At 41.4% G+C, this 13,131-nt stretch overlaps 1 protein-coding gene across 1 annotated transcript in view; it reads left to right on the top strand.

Annotated features, from left to right (window-relative positions):
- RSPO3 (R-spondin 3) overlaps positions 1-13,131 on the top strand; it is a 58,484-nt gene that overhangs the window by 25,060 nt on the left and 20,293 nt on the right. Inside the window, exons 2-4 of the mRNA XM_039707229.1 lie at positions 6,291-6,482; positions 8,004-8,150; positions 10,477-10,674. Coding sequence (XP_039563163.1) covers positions 6,291-6,482; positions 8,004-8,150; positions 10,477-10,674 — 537 coding nt within the window. The remainder of the gene's footprint in view (positions 1-6,290; positions 6,483-8,003; positions 8,151-10,476; positions 10,675-13,131) is intronic.

Genomic DNA, 13,131 nt, shown 5'->3' with positions numbered 1-13,131 from the left:
TGATTAAAAAAAAAGTCAATTTCCTTTCTCTCTCCATGAAAAGAATTTTTCAGTTTATTTACAAAACTCTCTGGAATGACAAGGAGCCATTTGTGGTTGTTGTGGCTGATTTCTGTTGTGCTAAAGATGCTAGGAGACTGCATAAAACTCTGCACCCCTGGTGAGATTTTTCAGCCTGTTGATGCTCTTTCTAACCGAATTCAGGGGAAATGCATTCTGGCTGCCAGTATACTTAATTTTCAGGATCACTCTGCCAGACATGTGTTTAATAATGATGAGGCAATCCCCAGTGAGGTCTTGGCCATTTGGGCCAAGGGCCTCCTTGCTCATAGTCACCACTATAAAACAGTTACGGATACTCCCTGAGACTGTGCAACAGTCCCACACTCACATTTATGTTGCTTTTTAGTACTCTTGACATCTGGTGAGTAAAATAGGTTGGTTTCTTTTCCCTCAGATGTGAAGTGCCTCTTGAAGAGAAAAATACTGTCAAGCCAGGCAGATGTTTGTGGAAATTTTTTTTTTGCTTTGAATGAGATCTTTTCCCTTCAAAACATAGGAAGACACTTGGGAATCCTCTCTGCTACATGTTTTGTATGAGAAGGCAGCGATACTCAAGTAAAATAGAAGTCAGGCAAATCTCTGAAGGAGTTACCACCCTCTCAGAGAGAAGTCCTAAAATATTTGTGAAGATCAAATCACAAAGAGAAGCAGAAGACATTAAGCCTTTAACAGTTGCATTTTAGACTGATTTTTCCCTTTTGCCTCTTTTGCGGGTGCCTCAGATTCCTGTAGATCCAGAGGAGGCAGAACAGAGAGTCCACATTCCTCAGCTATCACCACCAATTCAGCTGCATCCCAGAAAACTTATTGCCAATCCAGTGTAGGAATTGCTGTGCACAGGTTTATCTTCCCCTGCTGCTCCTCTATCACAGCACATCCAGTCCCTTGCCTCCCTGCAGGTGATTTCAGGCCTAGTTATCAAGCAGAGCTTAGCCTGCAAGACTGAGCTGAGGTTTCACCTTGGCCCAGGCTGGCAATCTATTTAGCACTGATAACAAAAATTTATCAAGCCCATGCATAGTGGCTCTCCCAGAGCTGTTTTACCACTCCTGGGCTTTGTCCCTGCTCTGCACTGCCTGTTGCCTGCACAAAAGTTCAAGTTTTCTCCCCACCATTGTGTGTCCCACCTCTAGTGCTTTTCCACACAAAGAAACACTGTCCAAGAAAGAGTCTGAGGAAATACGTTGTGGTTTGCAAACTGAATTCCTTAATGACTTTCTCATTAGAAGAGCTGACTGCCAAATGCTGTTTGCGCTTGCCTAAAGGACGGTCTGCATGATTGAGAGTGGCTCTGCTTTACATGAAGTATTGTTTTCAGACCACCACCACAGGCAGCTGCTCCTCACTGGGCAAGGGAAAGAGAAAGGAACGTGAGTGAGGCCACAGAGCAATTGAATGACACAAGAACCCATGGGATTTCTCACCCCAAGTCCCCACCACCACAAGGGCTAATGTCCGTGTGGGTGCTGTCTGGTGGTAAAAGCTGAGGTGGGGTCTGGCTCTCCCGGCAAGGGGCAGCCCAGCTGGGAAGGCCGAATTCCAGAGCAGCTCTGCTGTGAAAATATTTCCTGTGAGAACACGCAAGCCTGAGAAACCAGGAGCAGCAGCAGGGATGGATTCCATTTGCCTAGCACATCCATTTCAAGAGTAAACCTCTGAAGGGATATCTTGTTGTTGGAGTGGTGATGAGACAGGGCACCTCAGCTGTGGCAAATGGGCAAGGAATATTATTCTACCCTGTGCTTTCCCCTGGGTGTCAGAACATATGCCTAGCGGGATTTCTCCTGCGTTTTCTTATTTCCATGGTTTTTTGATCCCCTAAGTTTTAATCTATACGTGGAGTAAAATATAATCACAAAGGTTTAGAATTCATTTGCCACACATGGTCAAAATCTAGCTTCTTGCCCATGACAGTTCAGATTCAAACTCAGCTCCTTATCCTTAACTTTCTATTTTTAACAGAGACTATAACACATTGTTTCCAGAGTAGGGCTTTGGAAAATATTCTGATATTTCACTTACTAATGAGACTTAAAACTAATATCTGGACAAATGGCTTGCACAAAAAGAGGCCTCTGGGAAAAAAAGAGCTTAAAGTCAGGCAGGAGAAGGAGACAGGAGAATAGCTCAACATCCATTTAGGGTCTTCTCTAATCTCCACTATATAGGTTTTACAAAAAGAAAAAAGAAGGGATAGATTTTGGATCTATAGCCAGTCATAAGTCTGCAAATGAGTAGCTGGTATCACTTCTGGCTGATGTTTGTGTAAGAGCTGAGAAAGAAATAGTCTGTGGGTCTCTGTGCTCCCATCATTTGCTTTGCCCACTGCTATGCTGCATTTTCCATTCCTGAGAGTCTATGATTTCACTCTGCTCAAAAAGTGTTTGGATACAAGAGGGTGGAGCACTCAATGGTTAGTAGGGTCATGCATAGAATATTTAATCCCCATTGACTCAGTTCTGAAAGTTGTTGAGAATTTTTTATATTTTATTTTTTTTGGTCTTTGTAATGGAGCAGGCTGCACCAAAGACCAAGTGGTTTCAAGCAAGAGTATTTAGCAAGAGCATGTCTTGGACATATTTGCTATGCTACACTCCATACCTCCTGGTTCTGCAGCCACTGTCTAACCCACAAGGCCACAGTGCCCGACCCTCTGCCAAGGCACTGAATCTCTCTTCATCCCTCTTACCACATCTATAATTTGTGGCTAACAGGAGTGGTCTGTGCTCTCCTAGTGCTTTATCACCTGCTTTTTCACTTCAAAGTGTTTCTTAATGTGGATATACATTACTTACACATTTCTACTGTTTATCTTAGTATAGAAATTTGAAGCAATGCTTATACCTGGTGTACCGTGACTGGATTTCTCTAGGTGGGGTTTAGGTTTCCAGCTTCCTGTGGCACACCACTTAAACTCTGAGTTTTGTGTCTGATACAGGGGAAAAAGGAGGTAAAACTTCTGGTTGCTTCCTTGGGTTTATGGTTGTAGTTGCTGAAGCACTTGAGATCTGCAGGTGCTAACAATTTGATTCAATGAGAGAGGAAGAGTAGGGGCCAGTTCTGTACCCAGAAGATTGAATGGATGCTGGAATCCCTTCAATCCCACCCAGCCTTTGCAGCAGGGGAAGGGCTGGCCCATACATTGCAAGGATATGGCAAGCATCTGGATCTGAACCAGAGAGGGAGGAGGCTGAGAGGTAACAAGAGTGAGATCCTCAACTGGAACTTGGAGATGCCTAATTTCAAACACATTATCGCATTCTCTAGGCACAAATATTTTTGCTCCACTTTTTTTTTTTCCAGGTTCAATGACAAAGCCCAGTGCTTTCAAAGAATGCCAGTTTCTGGAGCATGCAGCTTGTCCCTCCCTGCTTTGATTCTTGCCTAGGCCAGAATAAGGTTCTGCCCTTATTGCAAGACAAATGAGAAACTATTTTATTACATAGATGCAAGACTCAAAGAAATGCCAAATGCAGTAAGAGACAATCAAAAAGGTGCATCTCTTTAACAGTTTTTAAAAGAAAAAACCTGTGCTTCATGTAAAATGTTAATTCTGACTTTTCAGTGATATTTTTCTTTAAGAATTTCCAAAAACTGGAGCTTATTTTGCTTCACACATTTAGTTATAACAGGACATGAAATCAGTGAAGCTTGACTTGCATATTTTATCCTATTCCTTGCTCCATAGCAGTAACAACAACATTCTCCATTTGGAACTATGCTTTCCTTTTTTGCTGTGTTATTGGTATGAGATGTATCTGGAATGCATGAAAAGAGGCAGAAATTAAGAAAATGGCGAGGAGCACATTTTATTTTATACTTAGTACTTCTGGAGTTAAAGGGGAGACAGAAATTTGCCATGTAATGGATCTTAGCTATAGAGAATTATCATATTTCAATAGTAAAGTATTGCCTGTCTCAGCTCACACACACATCTTGACCTCAGAGCAGTTGCACATAATGTTTTCTCTGTGAAGAGAATCTATTCATAATGATGTGTCACAGGTGCTCACACATAATATGTTTCCCGTCAAAAGTGATCATCCATATTTTATACAGCAGCTTTGATGACAAATATTTTGTACTTCAGCTGCTTTTTCATCCAACTGTCAGACTTAATGAAGGAAAGTCACAGATAGTTTTTAAATAATGTCAGCTTCTTAGATCAGATTACTGTGTCTGCCTTTTAAAGCTGTTTCATACAAGGACCACAAGACAGAGGAGAGAGAGATAAGGATGTTTTCATTTACTTAACTTTAGAAAGAAAGAAATTTCCAGGCTCTTAATTTCTAAATCAATAAGCTCTGTGCCTTTGGAATATTTTCAGGGAAAAAAAGAAGTGTTATATTTATTAAGTACTCAATATTTTGAGAGTCTAGTGAAAGCAAGTATGATAATTGAATTTAGGTTGCAACTTCTCGCTGCTGAATGTCATTTATTCTCATAGTGGTGTCATGTCCTCATTGTCAACACATTTCCTCTAAGTTATGCTACAAAATGCTTGTCTCAGTGCACACAGAGAATTGAGTTTTTGTATTCTTACTGAAATTGCTTGTCCACAGCAAGGCCAAAGTTTGTACATCTCATGTATGTACTACTGTTGTGCATCTCATGTATGTGCAGCCCTACTGAGAGAATTAACTCTCATTCCTCATTTTATTAATGAAAGAGGAAGAGTGAGCTTGAATTCCCTTTGAGGTTCTTCAGATCGCAGGACTTGTCATTGAAACCTCAGAGCCCAGCCAAATGATTTTTCCATTCATGGGACACATCTTTTCTGCTGAGAGTGTAAGTGAACAAAGTACAGAGGTGTTCCTGAACTTCCCTGCCAGGCAACCCTGCCCTGAGCAGCAGCAGTGGTGCCTCTCAACATGTAAGCCATGGATTCCTATGGACTCCTGGGCTGTCTCCAAGGGCTCCACAGAAAGGAGTTGAAAAAAACAAGTTAATTGTGTGTGCAAGCTATTTAGCAGTGTCTGCAGATCAAAATAAAATCAAAGCACTAAAATAGGCAATCACACCATGCATGTTCATATTTATAAAATTATCACTGGCCTGAGGATAAGGCAGAACAGGAAGCCAATAGTATTTAGAAATACAAGTTACAAATGAGGACTGTATTTCTTCTATATAGGAAATACAACCAGATGTGTTAGGCTGAGACATTAAAGCTTGCTCTTAAAAAAAAAAAGACCATTTTTTCATGCAAGACAAGGCCAAAAAAAGAGTGGACACAGGGTTTGGAGTTACTTGATGCTCTATTATTTTTTAGTTTCAATTTATTTTAAAAAGCAAGCAAGAAAGAATTAAAAGTAGGTAACAACTTCCAAAATACAGGAGGATGCCAAACTTTATTCTTTACCACTGAGAAGTAATACACTTCATTATATCACACAGCAGATTAATGTCTGCTACTGAAAAGATAGTCTGCTACAGCATCCTCTTTCCTGCTATCCCCAAGCTCCTAAAGAAGTTAGGCAGTGTGTGTAATAAATTTCACTTTCCTTGTCTGAAGAATTAGAACAATTCAATTGAAAGGCAAATATAATCCTACCTATGCTACATGCTGAGACTGGAGCAGGGTAAATGCCACAGTTAAGTCTAAACATCAGGTTGTAATTGTTAGAGATTAAAAACATGCCAGAGAGAACATTCCAGGGAAAGAAGGAGGGTGAGAAGGATGGCTCTCCTGTGCTTTTTTTTTTTTTAAGGCAAAGTATCATCAGATCTTACAAGGGCATATTCCTGCACAGCAGAACTCAAATAAAATGGCATTTAGTCAACAAAGGAAAACATACACTAGATCGATTTTTAATCATCCAACTAGGAAAAGAAAAAATAAGTGAACATGAATTTATCTGCCAAAACAAGTGCACACAAGGCAGAAAAGCCCTTGAAAACAAGGAAAACAAAAAATGTTCTCTAGAATGCTGCTGTTCCATACCATCTATTTCAAAGATCATTTACTGTTGGCTATTTCTGCAACTATTTCTGCATGATGAGATGTCAGCTGATCTTCTTATTGTTATGCAGATGAAATAATTTCTGAATGACAAGTCAGGTCATAAGAAACACAAGAAAAAATGAAGCAATCTTAAAGAGCTGTCAGAGAGATGGATGGTCCACCATTCCAAGTGCAGAGGAACCATTATTTCATGGTGTTGTTTAATGTATTTTTTTTCTCACAGTTTGTTTTTTGGTTTTTTTTTAAATTCTTTTCTTCTCAGTGCATCCTAACGTGAGCCAGGGTTGCCAAGGAGGGTGTGCTACATGCTCTGACTACAACGGATGCCTGTCATGTAAGCCCAGGCTCTTTTTTGTTCTGGAGAGGATTGGCATGAAACAGATTGGAGTATGTCTTTCCTCGTGTCCAAGCGGATACTATGGGACACGGTATCCTGACATTAATAAGTGTGCAAGTAAGTGCTGGGGAAAGGGGAAGCACGTGGATTTGTTTGTTCTCTCTTGAATCCTCTGTCTCCTTAGGAGTCAGGCCAACAGAGAAGGAGACTGACAGGCTCTGTCCTTATTTGCTCAGTTCTTTGTAGTAGTGCAGTAAATATTAACCCAAGCAAGAATTTAAAGACCACAAAATGGCCTAAAGCTCAGGGATCCTGGCCCCGCATGAATGACCTGCCTAGAACCCAGGTGATGGCCTCCTCCTCCTCTACAACCCCATGTGAAGGAGAAGCACTGGTGGGCACCAGGCACTGCCCTCCAGAAGCAAAAGAACACCAGCAGCTCTGAAGAGAGAGAGGGGACTGAGGAATGCTGAATCTTGGTGGCTGGAACTGTTTAACCCACTGCCCTTAATTCCTCACACTCCCCTGTGACAAGGAAATAAGGTGGCAGGTGGCATGCTTTGGAGATGTGGTTTGCCCTGATCTCTTTATAGCTTGTCTCATGCTCACTGTAGTCCTCTGAATGCCTGTAGAAGCTGAGCAGGCTTCAGCCTGATTTGGGGGAATTTACTGGTTTGTGTTGTCTCCAGGCTGAAGGACAGAGAAGCCAACTCTATTCTTTACTGCTCAGGCAACATTTTGACCCCACTATGGATTTTTGAACCATAAATGAACTGGGAAAGATCACAATGTCCTCCCCACTCCTCTTTTTGTTGTTGAATTCATTGTTTTTAATCCCACAGGTGATATAAAAACATAAGAGCAATGGCCAAGAAACTCTCCCAGTTTTTACCTGGTAATAAAAGTTATTTAATGAATGGACCCCAGAGTAAAGTCTTACAGAGTAATTTGACACTGCAAAGTATTTGCTCACTTTTTAGCAGTGTGTGGCCTTGCATATCAAACATGAGCTGTGTCATACATAAGATTTTATGCATTTCTCTTAAAAATTTCTGAGAACTGGGAAATGTAGCAGCAATGCCAATTTGGGCAGTCATATAGAGAATACATTAAATACTACAGAACATCTGCTTGAACATCAGGGAACCATTTAAAGAAAAAGAAAGATATGTTGATCAAAACCACTCCTAAGTAGATTCTAAATTCTGGCGCTTTTTTTTTTTTCTCCTGGATTACTATTTTTTATCTCCTGGAGACAGGAGATAGGAGTGTGGAGCTGACCCAGAACTTGTGTCCCATGGGGTTCATTAGTACCTATGTAGTGCCAGGGTAGGGCAGAAGCAGCACAGTGTTATTCTCATGGGCTCTGCTCTGAGTGCCATTTGCATAGGTCTCCAAGGAAATTAGCAGTGTGAGGCTGTTCAGCATCAGGCCATCCTTTCTAAATTCTCACCCATGCCAGGGTCACTTGTAGCTGGCCTCACAATGTGTACTGGCCAGGAAGAAGACCTAACATAATTTGCTTCCTTTGAGGATTGTCTGACATTGATAGAATTGTGTGATTTGGTATATGTGAGAGAGCCCATGGCAGTTCATGGCAAAGGGCAACAACGCTGTTGTTTACTGTTTGCGTTTCAGAATGTAAAGCTGACTGTGATACCTGCTTCACCAGAAACTTCTGCACAAAGTGTAAAAGTGGGTTTTACTTATACAGTGGAAAGTGCCTTGAAAAGTGCCCTGATGGGCTGGAAGCCAACAACCACACGATGGAGTGCACCAGCATCGGTGAGTCTGCTGCTCCCCATGTCCTGCCTCGTTTTCTCAGAGGGGGTGTGGGATCTAAGGAATGTCATGATCAGTTACAACACCAGGGAAATTAAAATGTTCTTCATAACAAGATGTATTCCCCAGCACAAAACACTCAAGGTATTTCCCAAGTTGCCACTTTACAAGAGGCACAAACCTGGTTGTGTCCCACAGAAAGAGCCTTGATGCTAAGGGCAATTCTGCCAGAGGAAGGACAGCCTGTTTGGTCTGCCCTGAGGTAGCAAGACACACATTTCTTACTTGCTTACTGTGTTGTGCATAACCACTAACATCAAAGTTTCAAAAACCCTAAGTCAGATCTCACATGTAGTTTAAAAAAGATTAAAATACTAATGGCTTTGCTTTAGCTCCCTTGTACTGCCTGAGCCTTCAAAGCATGTATGCAACAGCATTTTGAAGCTTACCTTTTCAAAGGTGAAGGCTAAAAACTAATATATTAAGGAAACATCCCCCCAAAAAACCTCCAATCTCCAAAACGGTGCAATAATCACCTGACTTCAGAAAATGAGGTTACAAATTACAAATAGGGTGTCACTGACACTGAAGGAGTGAGATTGATGTCATTGTGACTCACTGGCTGTGGAGAAGAGACTTGCTTTTGTATCTTGAGCCTCTGACTCAAAAGCTCCAATTATTCACACAAGGGCAATTTTGTGGACACCACCACACCTAACTGTCTGCTCCATCCCTCTGCCATCCCTCCAAATGAAAGAAGAACAAGTGATATGTTTGCCTGTGAACAGCTGCAGTTAGCATGCCCCACCACGGGCACACTGAAGCTGTGGCAGGGTTCAGCTTATTTTAGCACGTGCACTGTGAATTGTGGTGGCTGAGGGCTGTGAACTGCATTGCAAGCCGTAACCTCTTCAGCCACCAGCAACCAGGGAGTTCTTAGACACTGTCTGGCCCAAGTGATGGAAATCTTCTCCACAGTATCATGCATATAGCTCTCTGTGGCATCGAGTGTTTTGGAGGGGAAGTAACGCAGGAATAAAAATAATGTGCAGTAGTTTGCTCTTTTCCTTCTCAAATATACATTTGTTCAGGTGACAGTGTAGGCTTTTATGGTTTTATTTTCAAGCAAAGACTTTCATCTTTGAAAGAAATTTAAGGGATCATTTTTGTTTCTTGATGGCTGTTTCCAACTGCTCAGACTCAGCTACTTTAACAATGAGTCAGTCTCAGAGAGGAAAAGCCATTTAAAGCTATGGAGTAAAACCAGAATATTTTTGTGCACGTGAAAGCAAATCATTTTAGCAGAAGAGCTCCAGTGTAACATGAAAAAAGTGACCCGTATGACAGTCCACTGGAGGAAGGTTCAGAGATTGCCCAAAGTCTGTTATATTTCTAGGTTTCAGAAAATTTAGAAGTAAATTCTGGATCTAGAAAAATGTTAACTTGCTAATTCCTCCTTATAGAGGAAGCGGAAGTCTTTTCTTCTTCAGTGGTGACTTATAATCTTAAGCATGCAGTTGGACTTAAAGTAAATATATATATTTGCTATCTTTTTTCAAGAGAAAGATAGTGAGATGGCATAAGAGAAGGACTATGAAAAGCATACTGTTAGCCTTCCAAGTTTATTCCCATTTTTTGATCACACTCTTTGGATAAGCATGAAATGACACACCTTCTGACTTCCAAACAGTACAGGATGCACATTCACATCACTCTGGTTTAGAATGGGTAACCTGCACCATCCTGAAAAGCTTGAAGCCTCACAGTGACCCAAATTCTCCTCTGCTTTGCCTGTTTCTAGCTTGTGTATGCTACAGATGATGGGTCTTTAGATGGCCAAAGACACTTGACTTCCGATGTAACATCTTTTGATATCAGTTGGTCCTTTATAACTATCAATTTCCAAATTTCCACCTTTGAGACAAGCTACAGCATCTTGATCCAATGGCTGTACTCACCTTTCAGACAGACATGACCAAAGTTTATTCTACTGAAGCTAATGGGATTTACATCTCCATCAAACCAAAGCAAAGTCAGAACAAACCCCAGTAACTGATTATATTAAGACTAATTGTGCTGTTAGTGCCTTGTTTCAGGAAAGTACAAAACAGCGAGTAGAAAATAGTAACTGCCATAATTATTTGATATTGTTTTGTGCTGTATATCCTTAACAGTCCAATTTCTGTCAATTTATTGCTGCAACTCACTACTGATTAATTCCATTAGTTTTTCCTCCTTTTGGCTGATGCAGAATGAAAATAATGTACCATATGTATTCTGTATACAAAAATATATTGGTCAGGCTAAGTTTGTTCTATGTTTATTGCAGTGCACTGTGAAACTAGTGAGTGGAGTCCATGGAGCCCTTGCATGAAGAAAGGAAAGACTTGTGGTTTCAAAAGAGGAAATGAAGTAAGGGTCAAAGAGATCATACAGCATCCGTCAGCAAGGGGAAATCCTTGCCCAGCTACAACCGAGAGCAGAAAATGTATTGTACAAAGAAAGAGATGTCAGAAGGAAGGAAAAGGTACCAAGTTATCATCATCATAATATGAGATTGATATTGTGTTTTTTTAATAAGTCACACCTGAATTCTTAGGCCTCAATTTCAGGCTTCACCAAAGCTGCCATTGATGTAGTGGTTTTTGGGCTGGAGAGAATTGTGCCTTTGCCTGCAGTAAATAAAATCCTAACACTGCTCAAAAAATGTGCTTTGTGTGATCTAGAGAAGACAGGGTGGGCTGGAAGGGAAGGCACTTTGTCTCCCAATTCTGTCTACTGAAAGAGTTGCCAAGATGAAAAGTTGCATTGCAGTGCTCAGAACAAACAGATCCATCATAAAACATGTCAGGGTGGGCGTTGTCTGTTGGGTATCAGGCAGCCAAGTTTCGTGCTTCAACAGAGGGATTTCTCCAAACCAATTCCCATTTCATTCTTCCCTACAAGATTTTAACTCTTGTAAATGCAGTTCTGTGGCCTCTCTCCCAGCCTGAACTCTTTTTACTATCTCTGGCTGAACAACACAACCTGATCCTTCCATCTGCATCTGGGTCATCGAGTCTCAGCATGGGAGAAAGATCACAGTGTTGCATGGCAGGCAAGGGAAACTCCACTTGTTTTCACCCAAGAAGCAAGACTGCCAGCAGAACTGTCCCTCCATGAAAGGCAGCTTGTGGGACTTACTCCCCAGCATGGCAGTGAGGGAATGGCATGGTGTATTAAGACAAGGAGATGCTTAAAAAGTCTATGAAATAATAATTTACACAAATTCTACTCAGTAGATACTGTTGTTTGATTTTTCTCCCCTCTTGCATAGGGGAAGTTACTTGATCTGTTCTCAGTGAAGTTACTCTGGTTGACACAGGAGGAACTATGGACTATTTCCTTTTCTCCATTCTTCCCATTTTCTCTGTCCCTCCAATTTCCACATCTCATTTATTTCTCTCTTTCCTCCCACCCCTTCTGAGGGTGAGTGGAAGAAGTGGAGCAGCAGCCCCTCCATGTGAACATCTGTGAGGCAGCAGTAGCTACTGGCACCAAGCAACCCTGTTCCACTGTAAAATGATGACCAGGGTTGCTGCAGATGACTTAGGGAAACGCTCAAGGGGCTTGGATCTTGTAACCCTTTTGAAGGTTAGCTCATTCCCTGGGGATGTACCTCATGAGAAGGGCAATAATGTTATTAGAGAGAGTCCAAATGAGGGCCACAAAGATGTTGAAGGGCCTTGAGGGGAAGCCATATGGGGAGCAGCTGAGGTCACTTGATCTGTTCTGCCTGGAGAGGAGGAGATTGAGGGGAGATCCCCTTGCTGTCTACAACTTCCTCGTGAAGGGAAGAGCAGGGGAAGACACTGATCTCTTCTTTGTGCTGACAAGTGACAGGACCAAAGGGAATGCCCTGAAGTTATATCAGGAGAGGTTTAGATTGGATATCAGGAAAAGGTTCTTCACCAGAGAGTGACTGGGCACTGGGACAGGATCCCCAGCGCAGTGGTCACACCACCAAGCTGGACAGAACTCAAGAAGCATTTGGACAATGTTCTCAAGCACATGGTGTGACTGTTGGGGTGTCTTCTGCAAGGTCAGGTGTTGGACTTGATGATCTTTGAGAGTCCCTTCCGATATAGATTCTGTGATTCTATAGTTGGAAGGAGGGTCTTATGGACCGGATGGCTACAGGTGATTCCTTCTCAATCAAGAACTGGGTAGATTTACTGATCTACAGGGCATAGATGTCACCTTCTCCTCCTTGTGTCAGGCAGTGTCCTGAAGAGGTAGAGAGCTGTACCCGTGTCAAGGTCACAGTCAAAACAACCCATTTATTGATTCCCTTTAGAAATCCTAGAGATTTCAACTTTCAAAATGCCCTTGCTTCTGTTTCTACACAGTGGCACAACTTGAAACAGCCCCTCATTAGTTCACTGTAACTGGAGAAAGAGTCCATTTTTTTTATCCCCTACCAAAGTCTAATCTTGACAGAGATGAAAATATAGAATTGAACTGTAATTTTGGACTATGAAACTGTTTTTTTTTTTTTTAGGTGATGATATTATGTGTTTGCTTATAGCAATTTGGCAAACACTTCAGATTGGACAAGACATTTCTGTTTGAGAAATGCCTGCTGTTCCTGTGTAATAAGAACTTTAGAAGAAACTACTCACGTATTTTGCTATCCATTCTTATTTTATGGGATTTGAGCCAAACCATACTTGAAAAATACTGTGCACCACAAGAATTTGTTCACAATCATGAATCTTTTTCTTTCTTTCTTTTCTGCAATATGCATAAAGGTGGGCTTTTTTCCCTCTTTTCAGCAAGTCACACTCTATATTCTAGCCTGTTTTGTGCTCAGTAGATAATTCCTTCAAATGAGGAACCTGTGTTCCCACTCTGTCTGTGCCCTTGGGATTTGTATGCCTGTGTCTAAGACCATCTTTTTTTTTGTTTGTTCTGACATTTACATTCTCAGTATTCACAGAAGTCT

This window comes from Passer montanus, unplaced genomic scaffold (assembly GCF_014805655.1).
Source record: "Passer montanus isolate IOZ18808 unplaced genomic scaffold, ASM1480565v1 scaffold2, whole genome shotgun sequence".
In the NCBI taxonomy this organism is placed as follows: domain Eukaryota; kingdom Metazoa; phylum Chordata; class Aves; order Passeriformes; family Passeridae; genus Passer; species Passer montanus.
Note: the sequence above shows the minus strand (reverse complement) of the source record. Positions and strands in the feature narration are given on the sequence as shown.